Source organism: Lissotriton helveticus, chromosome 11 (assembly GCF_964261635.1).
Source record: "Lissotriton helveticus chromosome 11, aLisHel1.1, whole genome shotgun sequence".
Classification (NCBI taxonomy): Eukaryota; Metazoa; Chordata; class Amphibia; order Caudata; family Salamandridae; genus Lissotriton; species Lissotriton helveticus.
Genome location: NC_136072.1, coordinates 538041856 through 538059726, shown reverse-complemented (window position 1 = coordinate 538059726; position 17871 = coordinate 538041856). Strand labels below are relative to the sequence as shown.

At 45.8% G+C, this 17871-nt stretch overlaps 1 protein-coding gene across 3 annotated transcripts in view; it reads right to left on the bottom strand.

The window, feature by feature from the left end:
- ANK1 (ankyrin 1) overlaps positions 1–17871 on the bottom strand; it is a 1318767-nt gene that overhangs the window by 1018908 nt on the left and 281988 nt on the right. The window contains exon 2 of one of the 3 annotated variants that reach the window (XM_078666234.1): positions 5096–5161. The exons of the other annotated variants lie outside the window; for them this stretch is intronic. Within the exon in view, the coding sequence (XP_078522360.1) occupies positions 5096–5161 (66 nt within the window). The remainder of the gene's footprint in view (positions 1–5095; positions 5162–17871) is intronic. 3 annotated transcript variants of the gene reach the window in all.

Here is a 17871-nt window from a genome sequence, read left to right as displayed (position 1 = left end):
TTTGCAGCCTTGATGCACTATCTGCCCCAGTAATAAAAGCAGGAGTGCTTCACACTTGCACCCATGACAAAATTGCCAGGGCTGCTTTGGGTTCACAGTCCGACCCTGATCCAGTGTATGTCGGTGGGTTGTTTCGCTATCACCCCTGGATAACCCTTAAAAAAACATTACTAACATTTACCATTTTTTTTTTTTTTTTTTTTTTGAAGACCTTTATTTGCATCATTAGGATAAACATGTACGGGCCTACAACCAATCCGGCCGGCCACAAGTCAGAGACAATCAAGAGGCAAAATAGGCAACACAAGGCCAGGTGGCAGGCAAGCAAACATAATCGAACAATGCTAGAAATGGGATAAGCAGCAATAACGGCCCAACATCATAATCATTGAGGTCTATTTTATAATAAGGGGACAAGGCTCATGGTTGACTCACAAATATGGAAAAACCCAGAAACAGGATTACACCCATGCCAAAACGAGAGGAGGAGGGGGGGGTGGGGGGGAGGAGGATGTAAGGGCATGATACGACCGTAGCACAAAACAGACGCAAAATGTAGTGGAGAAGCATACAAGTGCTACCAAGAACTAATGACCCCCACCCAATAACACGCTAACGGAGGCAAGGGGAACGAAAAAATGTACGAATCAGCCCACTTCTCACTATACGAGCCTGGGAAAAAGGGGGAAGGGGGGGGGGGGAAGGGGGGGGGAGAAGGGAAGGGGGGGGGGAAATAGGTAGGAAACAAGGGAGAGGAAACCAAAAAAGGACAAAAAAGGGGGGGGAAAGGAAGGGAGAAGAACAAAATAAAGAAAAATAAAAGAGAAACACAATCGTGCGAGATGGGCGCCACCCCGGGCCAAGCAGCCCGCGGCTAATAGTACAGAAGAAAGTGGTAGCTGGCGAAAAGAGGTATGGCAGTCGCAACGAAGCATCGAAACCGGGAAAAGTGGCATAGCAATAGACCCCAACCCACCCAAGCCTGAGAAGCGAGGACAGAAGCGGCACCGATATAAAGGGATAGAAAAGGGCCATAGAACCAAAAGAAAACATCTGAAAGACCCCACCCACCCGTCCCACCCCGCACCCCTGCAGAAGGCTATGGCCTACCCTCCAAACAGCGTGCCTGTCGCCCTAATCCGAAACCCGAAATATAGTGAAAGAAAAGTAGAGGAAGAAGACAAAAATAGAAGGAGAGGGAATACAAAACAAAAATAAATTGTGAGGGAGGAGCTAGAGGATATGAGCAAAACACATTCGGCCACGATCCTCCCCCGACCAACAAATGAATAAGTATCAAATCAGTACTACACCTTCACATACAGCAAGAACCACAGGGAGGGGGAGGAGGGAGAGATCGTAACGTTTCACCGTGTCGGGAATGCAAACATCAATGCGACGGGCAGGTAGACCAGCAAACTATCATGTCGTGCAACTCACCCCCAACCCTTCCTGATCACGAAACCAACCCAATAAAGGATAATGTGGAGCGGACCACCCAGCAAAAAATAATCATAACGTAGTCCAGAGTCACGGCAATGATATAAATCAAGTAGAGCTTTCGTACGGAGGGAACACAAAAAGTCAATTAAGCAAGTCAATTGGAGCAGTAACGACAGGGCAAGCAAAGGCAAGCCGGAGTCCAGACGCGCAGTTCGACAGTACAAAGGTATCCCTCCAGAACAAAAGTTCGAATCCAACGAAGCGGGAGCAAACAGCGGCCCACCATGAGTCCCAGGTACCCGGGAAGGAGCAGATCTCCGCGGCGTGTGGAAGTCCTCGAAATCCAGGCGACGAGGAAGCAGAGGGTCAATAGTCACCGGCCCATCAAGCGGCAGAAGAACAACAACAGCAACTCCTGGCGCAGCCGAAGGGGGTGAAGCAATGGCGACATCAGGACGACAGGGGTGCATGAAAGAGCGGCGGCCCAAAATGGCGGCGAGCCGCACGGGGTCAGCAGAGGCACCGGGGGCCAAGACAGCGTACAATGACATCAAGGCGTCCAGGACATCTCCGGGCGTGGGCGCTCGAGTACACACCCAGGCCTCTGCACAATCCGGCCGGCAAGGAGCATCGGTGCAGAGCGGAGTACCCCCCACGTTGTCGGCAGCCATCTTGTGAGTTTCGCCGCCCCACACTCCACCGTGGGCCCCCAAACAGTTCCCAAATGTAGGACTTTACAGACCTCCGGAGGCTCCCAACAACGGCCTCACCGGCACAGGATGGGAGTGCGCCCGATGGGGGGGGATCCCCTCCGAACAGCGGCAGGCCCCACAGGCGAGAGCCAGGCGCGGGGTCCAGGACCGCCGGACAGGACAAAGGCGAAGGGACCCCTTCACACGGTCAGCCCCCAACACAGCTCGTCCCCCTCCAGCCGCACGGCCCAGTCATCGGGCCGGTTCAGGATCTCCGGGGCACACGCACAACGGTTCCCACCAGTGGCTCACTTTCACGGCCGGGGCCGGCAATCTCTTCTCCGCCGGTCGGATCCCGCAGGAATCTCTTCTCCGCCGGTCGGGTCCCGCAGGCGAGGTCCCGGTCTCGAGCGCCCGGAGGCCCCAATCTCACCGAGGGCACAGCTGCGGATCCACAGCACCCAGGGACCTCCGGATCAGACGGTGAGTAAGAGTGGGTTTTTAAAGTTCGAATTCTGTATGGAAGTAGCGTCGCAGTGCAGGATATATGGCAGGATAGTCGGAGTTAGCCGGAGGGCCGACGGAGCCGAGCTAAAAGGCGGCCATTACGTCCGCGAGCTACACACATTTACCATTGTTGACTACATTGTGTGCATGTCAGCAAGGTGTTTATTGTGGCTCTGGTTGAATAAATAGTAAAGCTGAAAACGGTCCAATCAGGCACAAAAGAAAATTAATGTAAATTGCATGCCTTCTAACTCTCACACTCAGGGCGGGCTTTAGCGCTGGTGGTGCCCTGTACGACAATATTTGTTGACGTCCCCCAATGACCACCTCTACCAAGGATTCCCTCACTACCACCCTTTAACAGTGCCCCTCAAGTCTCCATAACCACTCTCTCTCTCAGATGCGTTTAGTTTAACAGTGCCACTTACACCAGTGTACGGTATCAGAGTACTTTACATCACACACATTACACAGATACAATCAATCATAAGTGTGTCAATCACTGTGTAGGAAATGTTACATAAGAAAGAGGACAACAAGGTTATGGAGTCACAAGACAACCATACTAGTAGGCAGTATAGTTTAGTAATGATTGGTCTGGAGAAGCACACACTCAGAATTTAACACGTAACACCAAAGTTGGGGGTTGTCTTTAATAATCAGAATTGATTTCTATCCAAATGACCCCTTTCTGCAACATTAGAATAATCAAAGACTGGGAAAAATCATAACACTCTAATTTATATCTTGCAGTTTGCATGCAGCTCTTTGATGACAGCTAATAGGTCACTGTTCCATGTTGGGTTATTCACTTATAAACTGCGACAGAAAGTAAAAAAGGTTCTCTCTGACAAAAGCAGCAACCTACTGACCTATTTACATTATATGCACGTTGTGATCTGCATGGTACACGTTCTTTGCAGCAGGCACATTAACCCTCTTTGCTACATTACCATGAGTCAAAACTTCCACTAGACAAAACTCCGATCTCTCTCTAGGAAGAACATTAATCACTGGAGTTTCATGACATTTTTATTGTTGCCTGAAAATTCTTTGAGGCCAGGAACGCGTCAGCAAGTGCTTTTAAAACTATAATATACTGGCAAAGACGACGCCCCCACCCAAAGTCAGCTCCCAGTGCGGTCGCACCGCCGTAGACCCCGCTCCCACTCTTCCCATCACACATCTAGGTGCAGCAAGTAAAGACAAGGAAAGAGCACCACTACGGTCACTCACGCAGAACACCAACATGCTCACCACATAGGCCAAACTGTAACTCAGCACTCTTCCATCTAAGCACCCCGCCACGGTGTAGCGTGCTATCGGTCTGCTAATGCATATAGGATCTTCACCAGGGGTATGGGTTGCAATATAAATGCAATTACAATAAGTATGCCTTCTTAAGTGAGGCCCAGCCGTCCTTGAACAACAAGGTAGGAGTTGGTGGTAAAGAAAAAAGTCCGAGGTTGCTGCCCCCAAAAACACACATCGCTCATCTGTTCGTCCTATGTCTTGACCCCACAGAAAAGACCATCAGGCAGTTCTACAATATTCCCCTCCACTCAGTAGAGGGACTGCCGAAGTCTGGGGCCCTATTAGTCTATCACGAAAATAGTTCATTGTCTTCCTCCACAGTAATTACACTCATAATTAGGAGGCATTCTGAAATAACTTTATGATAAATATACACAAAATGCAACGTCATGCTCATAAAAACATACACAGAAACACTAGGATATTTTAGCTTTGTCAAAGCTTGGTGCATTTCAGAGTGGCAGGGGAGACAGACAGGGCAGTAGGGTGGAATGGATGACAGCAAAGAAGGAGGCAGAGGAGTGGTTAAGTGTGACAGTGCTACATGGGTGGGGACAAAACAGCAATCCCAAGAAAAGGGGTGCAGCCTGGTGGGAAGAGGCAGCAAGAGGAGAGCAATAACAGATGAGGACATAGCCTGCAGAGGAGTGGATAGCAGAGATCGTGACAGGACAGTTCGGAGGCACAAGGAGCTAGTGGGAGGGGAACACGCAGCACGGGCAGAAACAAAGATTCATAAAGGGGATAGGAAAAAAGGGAAGGTAGCGTGGTGCAAGGAAGGAACAGGCCAACATGGAAGGGTAATGACAGCCCAGAGCATATTGTTGGAACTGGGCAGCAGAGCAATGGGCAACAACAGCGGTAGAGCCTGTGGATGTGGACAGAACAGCAGGAGAGAGCTGATTAAGTTGAAAAAAGGATATGGCAGCAGAGAAGTGCATGGGGACATCAGGGTTGGTGACAGCGCAGCATGGAGGAAGTATGTGGCAGTAAGAAGGGGGTCTTAAGGCTGCATCACAAGAATAGGTGACTGCCAGAATAGAGGGACCGAGCTGTGGGGTTGTGAACAGAGCGAACATCTATGTTGAGTTGACTTGTATCTGTCAATCACCCCCAAAAAGGCAGAGGGAGGGACCTACCCGGCTCACAGCCTCCTCCCAGTTGAAAGAGAATCCCTCCCCGTCCAGGGCGAGCCAATCCGCCACCTGAGAAGAGAAAAACCAAACTACAGGTCAGGACCTGCAATGGGAGGGGTCGCGCAGGGCTCTAGGCCACCTTTGAAGGAAGGGGTACTGTATCAATGAGGGACGCTCATATCAATTGGAAGGAGTGGCTTGGGATGGATCGGTACACTCAGATAACAGAGGGGCGGCCAAGAAAGTGTTATCACTATTGGATGAGGTAAGGGATGTCTCTCAAATCCAGGGCCGGCCTGGCTGTAACGGGCACCGGGCATTTCCCCGGTGGGCCGCCAGGGTGGGGTATGGTTTTGGGCCCCTGGGAGCCGTTTCGTTACCGGAGGCTGGCAATATCGGCCCCCTGTAACAAAATTGTCCGAAACCGGCCCTGGCACACAGCTCGGCTACACACCCCTCTACCCGCCAAGGGGGGGGGGGCGAGCAGTGTGCCAGGGCCGGTTTCGGTTCCCATCCGGCCCTGCTCAAATCAAGACCACCTCTTTAGAGCAGCAATTTGTGCATTTTACATTTTCAAGGAACAGATGGGATACCTTAACCTGCCAGCAAATATGATATGAAAACGCTTTGACTGCATCATTTCAACATTCTTACTGTAGGGAAGTGTATATGAAATACTTTCCTTTGGCTAAAGGTTTCCACTTCTGGTGTCGCTGCCCCCTGGAATCGCTCGGCCACAGCTACTAGGAAAATGTACAACCTTACTTGTTGACAACTGCGGGTTGCACAGAGCCCTACTGGAATGCCTCACCTTTCTGGTTTTCCATATCTCCTCGACTGAAAAGAGGTTGGTTCTCTCAGGAGCGATTTCTAGAGCTATTTGCAAGATAGACTCTTCACAAAAAGGGGTCATTGAGGGACATTGAGGGGTCTGTAGGTGCAGCTGAAAACCTTACATAAATATGGAACCATCCTACAGAAATGTTAAAACAATAAGATATTTCCCCGGCCCACTTATTACCATGGTTGCATGACACTGAATCGAGCTCGATAATATCACCCAACAATAATTTGTAATCCAGGACATTACCTACCACCACATTGTCATAGTAAGTGTATATTTGCCATTCTTACCTCAACATCTACCTACATATACTTACCTTGTAATGTACTGGTTAGGTCAGTGTAGCAAATGCAATATAATGGGGGTATACTAGTACCAGTATCACAAAAACTACATGCTTCATATGTCATGCAATATGAAGCATGCAATATGGCGAGGGTACAATAACGACCAGTATGTCAAATAGGCAATTACTTTACTTACCTGTAACTGTGGTTCTCCAGGATATCTCTCATAGATTAACATACGCAAATCATTCCCTATCATCAAAGTGGGAACCGCAGAGCAAAACTAGATAGCAGTGCAGGGTTATATATAGCCTGTAAGGGCCAGAAAACATTAATATTAGTATCCTATTCACATCTTTTGAAAAGAACCAAACGCCTGCACCATCCGGATGACCACTCCCCTTAGAGGCTACCATACCTTACATTTTCTAGTACAAGGGGGAATAATAATAAACCACATACAATGGGTGAGCCTCTAAGTGGAGGAGGCTGGGTTTGCATGTGAATCTATAAAAATGCAACAGTACTGGAGAACTACAGTTACAGATAAGTAGAGTTTTTCTTCTCCAGTACTGTAGCCTTCATAGATGCACATGCTTGAATCAGAATAGTAAGCTGATAAACAACACAACAATACAACATGATTATTATTATTAGTAGCAGTAGTAGTATTTCGGATGGTGGGTAAGTAGATTATGACGAGGCTCACCCAATTGGAAAAGATGACGTATCACTATAGGCGCGCAACGCCCATTGGACTCAAAGGGCTTCAGCCCCCCCCCCCCCCGCCGTGTGTGTCAGCCCGGGATGAGACAGCTTCCCGGGCACACACACAGCCGCACCCGAGTACTTCACAGGTCTTTTAAAGACCTTTTGCTTGTTAATGAGGCTTTGAGGTCCCCCCCGCTTAGAGCCTCTGCAGCTCCACTTTGCCTTTTGCCTGAAGAATCAGCCCCCCCCAAATAAATTATCTAGTTGCGCCTCTGTATCACTATTACTACTTGTTATGTTATGTTATCTGGAATTTGTACAGTGCGCGGCTACTCCAAAGAGTGTCCCGGCGCTACGAAAAGACCACCATAACCGCTGACAGACAAAGACCCCAACCACAGAACCGGAAAAGTCTACCAGGGGAGGCTGTTCCTAAGTCGTGCTGCTACTACTTGAAGAGATCTTCTCCCTACCCATGAGGGCATGACCCTCGGAGTCAAGATCAAGCACAGGGTAGAAGACCTTAAAGAATGCTGAGACATATAAGGCTGAAATCTCTCCCTAAGATGTGGAGCCCCAATTTTATGGAAAGCTTTGAAGACCAGGACTAAGGCTTTAAAGTGAATTCTCTTTCGCACTGGCAGCCAGTGAAGTGCGTATAAGAGATGAGAAGTATGTGTCCTAGGTCTAGTTGAAAAAATGGCCCTGGCTGCCATGTTCTAAATAGTCTGCAGATGACCTAGTAGATACTCTGGAAGTCCTAGATACAAAGAATTGACATAATCCAGGCTCGAGATCACTAGGGCCTGGACAACTGTTTTACGATGTGAGACTGGAAGTAACAGGAGGACGTTTTTCAACATTTTCAGTGTCCCAAAACAGGTGCCTGCCACTGATTGGGCTTGCGCCTTCATAGAGAGTGCAGAATCCAATTTGACCCCCAGATTTTCACAATAGTGTCTTCCGACAACGGGGGGGACATGTCTTGTGGCCACCAAGAGTGCCAGGCTTCATGTGGACGAGGGCCAAAGAAAATAATCTCTGATTCATCAGAGTTACATTTTAGTTGGTTACAGCTAAACCACGCGAAGACTTCAGAAAGGTAATCCTTTATTTTGGTCCCATTGAAGTCAAAGCCCTTCTCGCACGTAAACAACAATTGAGTGTTGTCCGCGTATGACACTATTTTAGCACCATGATTCTCGGTGAGAAGGGCAAGAGGAGCCATGTACAAATTAAACAACATGGGACTTAAAATCAATCCCTGCGGAACCCCCACATTCAAGGGCGGGATTTCTACTGAAAAAGGTGGTGCCCAGACTGTTTGATGGCGGTTGCTGCGAAAGGATGTCATCCACTTTAACACCGTGCCTCCAAACCCGCCCCCCTCAAGTATTTGCAAAAGTTGCTTGTGGAAGACGGTATCCAAGGCCGCGGAGAGGTCTAGCAGCACTAAAACCGTGTTCCCTCCTCTATCCAACATGGCTTTGATCGTCTCAGTGACCTCTAACAAGGCAGTTTTGGTACTAAAATTGGCTCTAAAGCCAGATTGACTGGGGTGTAAGAGAGCGTTGTCCTCTGCAAGGTTCGTGATAACTTCGTTCACGTATTTCTCCAAAACCTTGGAGAAAAAGGGCAGGAGGGAGATAGGCCTGTAATTACTGGTAATCTCCGGGTCTGCCATAGGTTTTTTTAAAAGAGGAAGGATTTTAGTGTTTTTCCAAATTTGGGGCATAAAGACCTTGTGGGGGACGGTATCGAAGGCCGCGGAGAGGTCTAGTAGCACCAAAACCGCGTTCCCTCCTCTATCCAACGTGGCTTTGATCGTCTCAATGACTTCTAACAAGGAGTTTTGGTACTAAAATTGGCTCTAAAGCCAGATTGACTGGGGTGTAAGAGAGCGTTGTCCTCTGCAAGGTTCGTGATAACTTCGTTCACGTATTTCTCCAAAACCTTGGAGAAAAAGGGCAGGAGGGAGATAGGCCTGTAATTACTGGTAACCTCAGGGTCTGCCATAGGTTTTTTTAAAAGAGGAAGGATTTTAGTGTTTTTCCAAATTTGGGGCATAAAGCCCTCCCGCAATGTGGTGTTTAAAATCGAATTAACAACCGGATTGATCACTTAAGCTATGGATGACAAAACTTTGGCTGGGCACGGGTCTGAGGGTGAACCAAATTTGAGGTTTAACATAAAAGAGAGAGATTGATTGAGGCTAATACTCAGGAATTGCAAAAGACAGTCCATGCTGCGGCCAGGAGGTGGATCACTAACTTCCTCCACCTCTAAGGGTTGGTCCGCAAAGGAGTCCTGAATGCTTAAAATGTTTCCATAGAAGAAGTAGGCCCTACACTTGGTCCAATCGCTGGTGTGGATAAAAGGGCGGCTAATAGATGAGGTAGACGATATTAAAGAGTTCACTACTTTTTTTTACAAGGAAAGATTTTTTTTCCTCTCGGACTTATAATACATCAGATAGTTGAAGCTCATGTTTTTTTACACAGTGTGTATTTAATAGAAAAGCTTTTAGATGTTTACCAGTATACTCCTGCAAAGACCTATGTGTGCAGAGGGCAGGTATGGCATTAGGTAACCTCGGATTACATGAAACTACCCAGCTACAACCTCTGCAGCCGGGGTGGGACTTACTCCCAGGAACATAATAATGAGGTCTACATGTGAAACGCCTCCCAAAATATCAAGGAGGTGCTGTGTGCTGTACGTTCCATCAGGATTCAAGTAAGCCGGGCCGACGACGCCTGAAATGGCAGAAACCGGTCCCCGGAAGCTTGTCTCCTTTCTGGTGAAGAATTGGCTTGGTAGTTTGGTCTGCCCTGTTCCCATGATGCAGTGGGCCAGGGACAGACTAATTTGCATATAGCCAGGTTCTGAGCTGGGATGGGGCAGTGAGCTAAATAACGGTGATGGATCAAGCCCTGATCTTTGGACTGGGTAAGAGTGGTCTGCTTAATTCAGACACTCTGTTCATCACCACCCCCTTTTCTGAATCATTTTGTCCACCATAAGCGTGGAAGGGTATACTCAGACATGAGTCCCTTGCTCACTGTTCCATCAGGATTCAAGCAAGCCGGGCCGACGACGCCTGAAATGGCAGAAACCGGTCCCCGGAAGCTTGTCTCCTTTCTGGTGAAGAATTGGCTTGGTAGTTTGGTCTGCCCTGTTCCCATGATGCAGTGGGCCGGGACAGACTAATTTGCATATAGCCAGGTTCTGAGCTGGGATGGGGCAGTGAGCTAAATAACGGTGATGGATCAAGCCCTGATCTTTGGACTGGGTAAGAGTGGTCTGCTTAATTCAGACACTCTGTTCATCACCACCCCCTTTTCTGAATCATTTTGTCCACCATAAGCGTGGAAGGGTATACTCAGACATGAGTCCCTTGCTCACTGTTCCATCAGGATTCAAGCAAGCCGGGCCGACGACGCCTGAAATGGCAGAAACCGGTCCCCGGAAGCTTGTCTCCTTTCTGGTGAAGAATTGGCTTGGTAGTTTGGTCTGCCCTGTTCCCATGAAGCAGTGGGCCAGGGACAGACTAATTTGCATATAGCCAGGTTCTGAGCTGGGATGGGGCAGTGAGCTAAATAACGGTGATGGATCAAGCCCTGATCTTTGGACTGGGTAAGAGTGGTCTGCTTAATTCAGACACTCTGTTCATCACCACCCCCTTTTCTGAATCATTTTGTCCACCATAAGCGTGGAAGGGTATACTCAGACATGAGTCCCTTGCTCACTGTTCCATCAGGATTCAAGCAAGCCGGGCCGACGACGCCTGAAATGGCAGAAACCGGTCCCCGGAAGCTTGTCTCCTTTCTGGTGAAGAATTGGCTTGGTAGTTTGGTCTGCCCTGTTCCCATGATGCAGTGGGCCAGGGACAGACTAATTTGCATATAGCCAGGTTCTGAGCTGGGATGGGGCAGTGAGCTAAATAACGGTGATGGATCAAGCCCTGATCTTTGGACTGGGTAAGAGTGGTCTGCTTAATTCAGACACTCTGTTCATCACCACCCCCTTTTCTGAATCATTTTGTCCACCATAAGCGTGGAAGGGTATACTCAGACATGAGTCCCTTGCTCACTGTTCCATCAGGATTCAAGCAAGCCGGGCCGACGACGCCTGAAATGGCAGAAACCGGTCCCCGGAAGCTTGTCTCCTTTCTGGTGAAGAATTGGCTTGGTAGTTTGGTCTGCCCTGTTCCCATGATGCAGTGGGCCAGGGACAGACTAATTTGCATATAGCCAGGTTCTGAGCTGGGATGGGGCAGTGAGCTAAATAACGGTGATGGATCAAGCCCTGATCTTTGGACTGGGTAAGAGTGGTCTGCTTAATTCAGACACTCTGTTCATCACCACCCCCTTTTCTGAATCATTTTGTCCACCATAAGCGTGGAAGGGTATACTCAGACATGAGTCCCTTGCTCACTGTTCCATCAGGATTCAAGCAAGCCGGGCCGACGCCGCCTGAAATGGCAGAAAACGGTCCCCGGAAGCTTGTCTCCTTTCTGGTGAAGAATTGGCTTGGTAGTTTGGTCTGCCCTGTTCCCATGATGCAGTGGGCCAGGGACAGACTAATTTGCATATAGCCAGGTTCTGAGCTGGGATGGGGCAGTGAGCTAAATAACGGTGATGGATCAAGCCCTGATCTTTGGACTGGGTAAGAGTGGTCTGCTTAATTCAGACACTCTGTTCATCACCACCCCCTTTTCTGAATCATTTTGTCCACCATAAGCGTGGAAGGGTATACTCAGACATGAGTCCCTTGCTCACTGTTCCATCAGGATTCAAGCAAGCCGGGCCGACGCCGCCTGAAATGGCAGAAACCGGTCCCCGGAAGCTTGTCTCCTTTCTGGTGAAGAATTGGCTTGGTAGTTTGGTCTGCCCTGTTCCCATGATGCAGTGGGCCAGGGACAGACTAATTTGCATATAGCCGGGTTCTGAGCTGGGATGGGGCAGTGAGCTAAATAACGGTGATGGATCAAGCCCTGATCTTTGGACTGGGTAAGAGTGGTCTGCTTAATTCAGACACTCTGTTCATCACCACCCCCTTTTCTGAATCGTACCTGGTCATAAGGCGCTGTTCTGGTGACAGACTGGCCGCATTTCCGGCCCGGGCCGCCTCTGGGACGCCGACGGGCGCAGACGGGCTTGCCTTAGGCGGCCTTCGGTACGCCAGAGGTGCACTCGCACAACGTCGCACTTGCACAGCGTCCCGCTTTAATGAGGCTACCGTGAGGGCAGAGTGTAACAACTAGACCGCACCGTCTAGAAAAGATGGCGGTGACGGTCGGAACTGCACCAAAACTCAGGGTTCGATTCCCCCTCCAGTATGTCACATATGATTAAAATTCCCACAGAGCTAAATCACACAAGGTTTAAAGATTTTAAAAAGATTCTTTCAGTTTTAAAAACAAATCAGGACAAAAGAAAAGCAAAAAGATTAGCAGCAAAGTTCCGCAAGACGGAGGGCTAATCTGTCAATTTCGGGGTCTGGCGCACTCGTACAGCGTCCCGCTTTAATGAGGCCAGCGTGAGGGCAGCGTGTAACAACGAGACCGCATCGTCTAGAAAAGAAGGCGGTGACAGTCGGAACTGCACCAAAACTCAGGATTCGATTCCCCCTACCGCTCCAGTATGTCACAAAAAATTAAAATTCCCACAGAGCTAAATCACACAAGGTTAAAAGATTTTAAAAAGATTCTTTCAGTTTTTAAAACAAATCAGGACAAAAGAAAAGCAAAAAGATTAGCAGCAAAGTTCAGCAAGACTGTGCGCTAATCTGTCAATTTCGTTGTCTCACTTGTCCCACTGATGCATCCTTTTATACTGTTGAGTCCAAAATGTAACGCTGAGTAAATGCATATCTATTCTTCCACGTTACTGCTCTACAGATCTCTATGATAGACACACCCAAAAACAAAGCTGTAGAAGTGGAAATACTCCTTGTAGAATGTGCTCTTACTATCCCCTCCAAAGGTGCTTCTGCTTTACAATGACAAAATACTATTGCTGCAGAAATCCAGGTTGCAATTCTTTGTTTCAAACTGGCAAACATTTGCAAAGGGTGCCATATGCTAGTAGCAGTTGATTTGTCTTTCTGAATATATTAGTTCTAAAAATATAAAATGTAAATCATCTTTTAACAGCATGTGTATGAACTGCCTTTCTGCAACATCTTTAGGATTCTGGTAAGAATGTCTTCAAAACCACAGGTTCATTAAAGTAAAATTCAGATCTAAATTTAGGAATGAATCAAGGATGTATCCTTAATATGACCCTATCATCCCTAAACTGCATATATGGTTCTTTGATGGTGAAAACTTTAATTTCTCTTTACTCTTCTTGCCGATGGTAATGAAAACAGCAATAATAGTTCCATGAAAGATATTTCCATTCAGCTTTGTGTATAGGTTCCATTAGACTCTTCATCAACTCTGAAAGGATTGTATTTAGTTGCCAAGGAGTTGAAGGTTGCTTTAATGGGGATAGGCTATAGAAAGTCATTTTAAGGAGTCATTGATGATCCCAATTGTCTACAAGGATAGTTTATTGGAAGATCTCCTAAAACATGATATTGTTGCTAAATTAACTTTAAGCAGACATATGGGAAAGTCCTTGTTCTGGTGTAGATAATATTGGATGGATATTTTATCCAGACATGAAAACAGAAGCGTTTCCATTTAAACTTGTAAGTGTTATTCCTTGTTTCTACTCTAGCCTTAGCTAGGGTTTCTTAACAATCCTCTAGGGTGTCCATATGCATCAATTTATTGTGTTCAGTAGCAAAACAAAATGTTTAAGGATTATGGATCGCCTGAAGTACATGGTTGTGGTGTAGGGTCAACATGTTGGAAACTGGTTTTAGTTGTGTATGATGTTTCTCCAATATTCCTGGGCCATTTTGGATGTATTAGTATGATTAACCATGGTTCTTACTTCATTTTGTTCATTACTTTTGTAACCATGAGTATTAGGGGGAAAAGTAGGCAAAGATTCCTAACCATGCTATAGAAAATGCATTCCCCCATGATCCCGGTGATTGATGCCAATGTGTGTAAAATTACCATTTCCAATGTCACAAACAGATCCAGCTTTAGTTTGCTGCCCCAACAACTGAGGATTCAGTTTAGAACTGGTCGAGTGGCAGATGGCGTGGTTGGGTTCCGCGATTGATACTGAGTAGCATGCATCACCATGCAATCAGCTCTGGGATGAACCCATCAGACAGACGTGAATCATCAGGAGCTTTATATTTCTTATCGAGACAGAGGATAACAGCAGGAATTGTTGCTGGATTCTTTGTTACTTTAATACTCTCATTCCAAATAAAGTCAGCTTTGACATACATTCAAGAAGGTTCTTTAAATTCATACACAAAATAATCTGACTGTTTGACTAAGAATGGTAAGTCAAACCTTTTGGATGCTCCTTCTTAGAGGGCATAGAACTCAACAATATCGTCTGGTGGTGAATCAGCTGGATGCGGAAGAGACAGGTGCTAAGTAGTTGTCCCATTCTGAGCTTAAATCCTAATCATCAGATACTTCTCTTCTTCCCTTTCGTCGTCAGAATAAGTATCTTTGCCAGCTGATGTTAATGCAACCTTTAATTGTGAAGTTTGAGATGGTTGTGATCTAGGCAGGGGCGTAGCTTGGTCAGTAAGATTGAGGGAGTGTGTGCAGAACTCAACAAATTGCTGAACATTCTGTCTCCACATGGGCATATTTTCATTGAGATACTACCAGAATATCGAGTTGTATATATTGTGGTATAAAAATACCTTAGCCAGACTATCGACTCCCAAAATGCCATGTAGGTAAACATATATAGTCAAGTACAGATTTACTATATTTAACTCCTCATATACGTACCTTTCATGATACATATATCTTCAAGGTACATAGATGGGGAATTAAGAACAGTAGCTGTATAACTGCCTTTATAATATTGAAGATGGTTGCAGGTGTTGGGAACTGATATTCATTTTAGGGGTCCGAGGCTTATTTTTCATCATCGCAACAAGAGGAAGAAAATTAGAAAAGGGAGGAATAGAAAATTAGGAAAAAAGTAAGAAAAAGAGAAGCAGGCATGGAAAAGGACCTGCAAGAGTGAGGGATGCAGACAGGAAGTGAAGGGTGATAGATGGAAGAGGAATAAGATGCAATGAAGACTAGGCAGCCCGGCATTCCACAGTGCTGATGAAGGGCTCCTAAGAAAAACTATGGTCGGCGGCACTCATCTGTTTCCTACAAATTAGGCACTGATGAGCACAAGCAGTAAAATTATTATCCCTCAGTAATTCTTTCCTCTCTTCCACAAAGTTTGTGTTCTCGGACAGAGAAAAAGCTGCTTAGCAGTTTGATCGGAACTGTTCCTTGTGGGGTGGAGCCAAGATTGATTAAAATACGACTGGTTCCTGTTTGTCATTATACAGTAAGCAGCGAGTGTCAATTAGCAGTGACTTAGATTAATTTAAGCATTCCATCCATCACTGTTTTGCTTCTCTCAGTAAGACGCGCTAAGTGTGACAGGTATTCCCAGACATGGTACCCATGGCTCTCATCATCTACAAGTCAGAAAGCGACAGCGTCAGTATTAAAATTAGTTTCCCTGCATGTTTTGCTGCTTACAGCAATAGCAAAATATTGTGTTATCTATCTAAAGTACTTAGAGAAATCTTGAAATCTTGCAATTAATGGAATGCCTGTGAGAAGACTACCATGGAACCAGGCTGTTACTTCTAATATTGCCACTTGCAGACAACTAATTAATACTATAATGTTAATATGTTCTCCCACTCAAAATGGTGTCTCTCTCACATTCCCACAAATAACAAGAAGCAGAGATCACACGGCACACTCAGCATTCTCAATAATTATTGATTAAAAAAATCTTTTTCATGCACAATTGCAGATACATGGCAAGTATCACCGCTCCGCTCTCACTGACCCAATCATAATTTATTTCATTTATGTATCATTTAGTAAGTGCAACATTCACTCAAAAGCAATCATAAGCTGTTACTGTTTAATTGGGGTAAATGTGATGCCGTTGGCTTAAATGAAATGTTGCCTTAACAACGTTGCTCCATTTATTTTCTGGACTGTATGTATCAAATACAATTTTAAGATAATCGAATATATATTGTATACGAGTTCAAGCTGACCGAATTTATCAATATTGTCATTTTACATGTCATGAGTGATGTAATATGGGAGGTCGTATGCAGTGCATAGTGGTGGCGCAAGTTATACCTCAGTAAACTGGTGAATTTCAGTGTTTTGGTTTTTTTAAAAACATTATTTTCATCTTATTTCAACTCCTAACTATAAAGTCACTTTAACGTTTGCTTTTTCAAATGAATTTCTATGGTTGTCTTTAAAGAAGTTAACATCGTATTACCATACTAAACTATAACGTCACTTTAACTTTTACATTTTTCAGTGAATTTCTGAGTTTTTTTAAGTATAAGTGAAGGTCTTATTTCCACACTTAACACTAACGTCAATTAAACCTTTGTTTGGCCTCATCTGGCCATGTTCAACGGCGGGTAGCCTACACCCAACTGCTGCGGGCATCCACCCACCCACTGCATATGTCCATTGGATAGGCCATGCGGCTGGTCCTGATGCAGGGGACCGACTTCCTGCTACACACAACGCAGTTGGCTGTAGGTCCAGGCTGGAGGCCAAGCCCAATGCCCAACTCCCTGCTGGTGGCCAACTCTCCGTGGTGCACAGCCTTTAGCCATGTGCAGCAGGGGGATGGCCGCAGGTCTTATCGCCCAGCCCCTGCAGATGCCCATCCCACTGAAGACACAGGTACCAGTGTTCAAGTTCCCACAGCCAATCAGAGAGCCCTACTTTTTACATTTTTTTTCCTGTGAGACTCCCGTAGGAACAACTGTTCAGATGCACCCAACTTTTTAACCCAATGAAGCCCAACCCGAGCACATCTTTAAACACAAAATTCTCGATAATGGCTGAATCGGTTTACGTTAAATCACAAAAAGCATGCCTTCCGAGTAAAGTTCTATATTCTTGTAACATTTGGTGTAATTCCACTCAGCTGTGCTTTCTGTATCAGAGAGCACATTTTCTCATGGAAGTTAACAACACAAATCAATCTTTAGAAATTCCCCCCTTTTTCTTGACCCCCAGCTTCATATAGTGGCAAAAAAAATTCCAGAAAGGAGCTGAGGTGGATGAACTTTTATTCAGAAAGTTTCATAATGAATCGTCGAACTGTGCCAAAGTTATTAACAAAACAAAAAAACACCCTTCCTAAGAAAACTTTGGCCTACATATAACTACAAAGTGGCGTAATATATATTTAAAATATTTAATTCTTTTTTTGGTGGGGTAAAAGTATTTTTTTAACATATCTTATCGTTTATTATTTTATCATATTTCTCCTTTACCCCCTGTTCTCTTTTTCACTACATTTATTAACATTTTCTTTATCTAAATAATATTAAATAGCTTTAAAAAAAACTCATAAATCCACCTAAAAATTGCAGTTATGACAACAAAATAAAACAGAAAAACCACGTGAAATTTGCACGTTATCTTTAGGACCACACACATAATTTCCAAAAGAGCCATGCAAGCCATATCTGACACTGGAAATGCAATGCTTATTACCTCACCCTTGATGAAAACTGGTGCATTTACAGGTACTAGCCTCGCTGGGGACCACAAAACAGGAGATGGAACCTGAAAACCCTGCTGCAAATTCAACATTTGTTTAAGAATTTTAAATACTAGGGGGGTCCATTTGGGCATCCACCCACTAACTTTGACTGTGTGCTCAAATTTCCCATTGTGTGCCCTTTCACATTTTTAGCAGGACGTCGGGACTGATTCTCTGCATCCTGCAGCAGCGCCTCAATATTTGTTTCTAATGTTGTGGCCAGCCAATCAGATT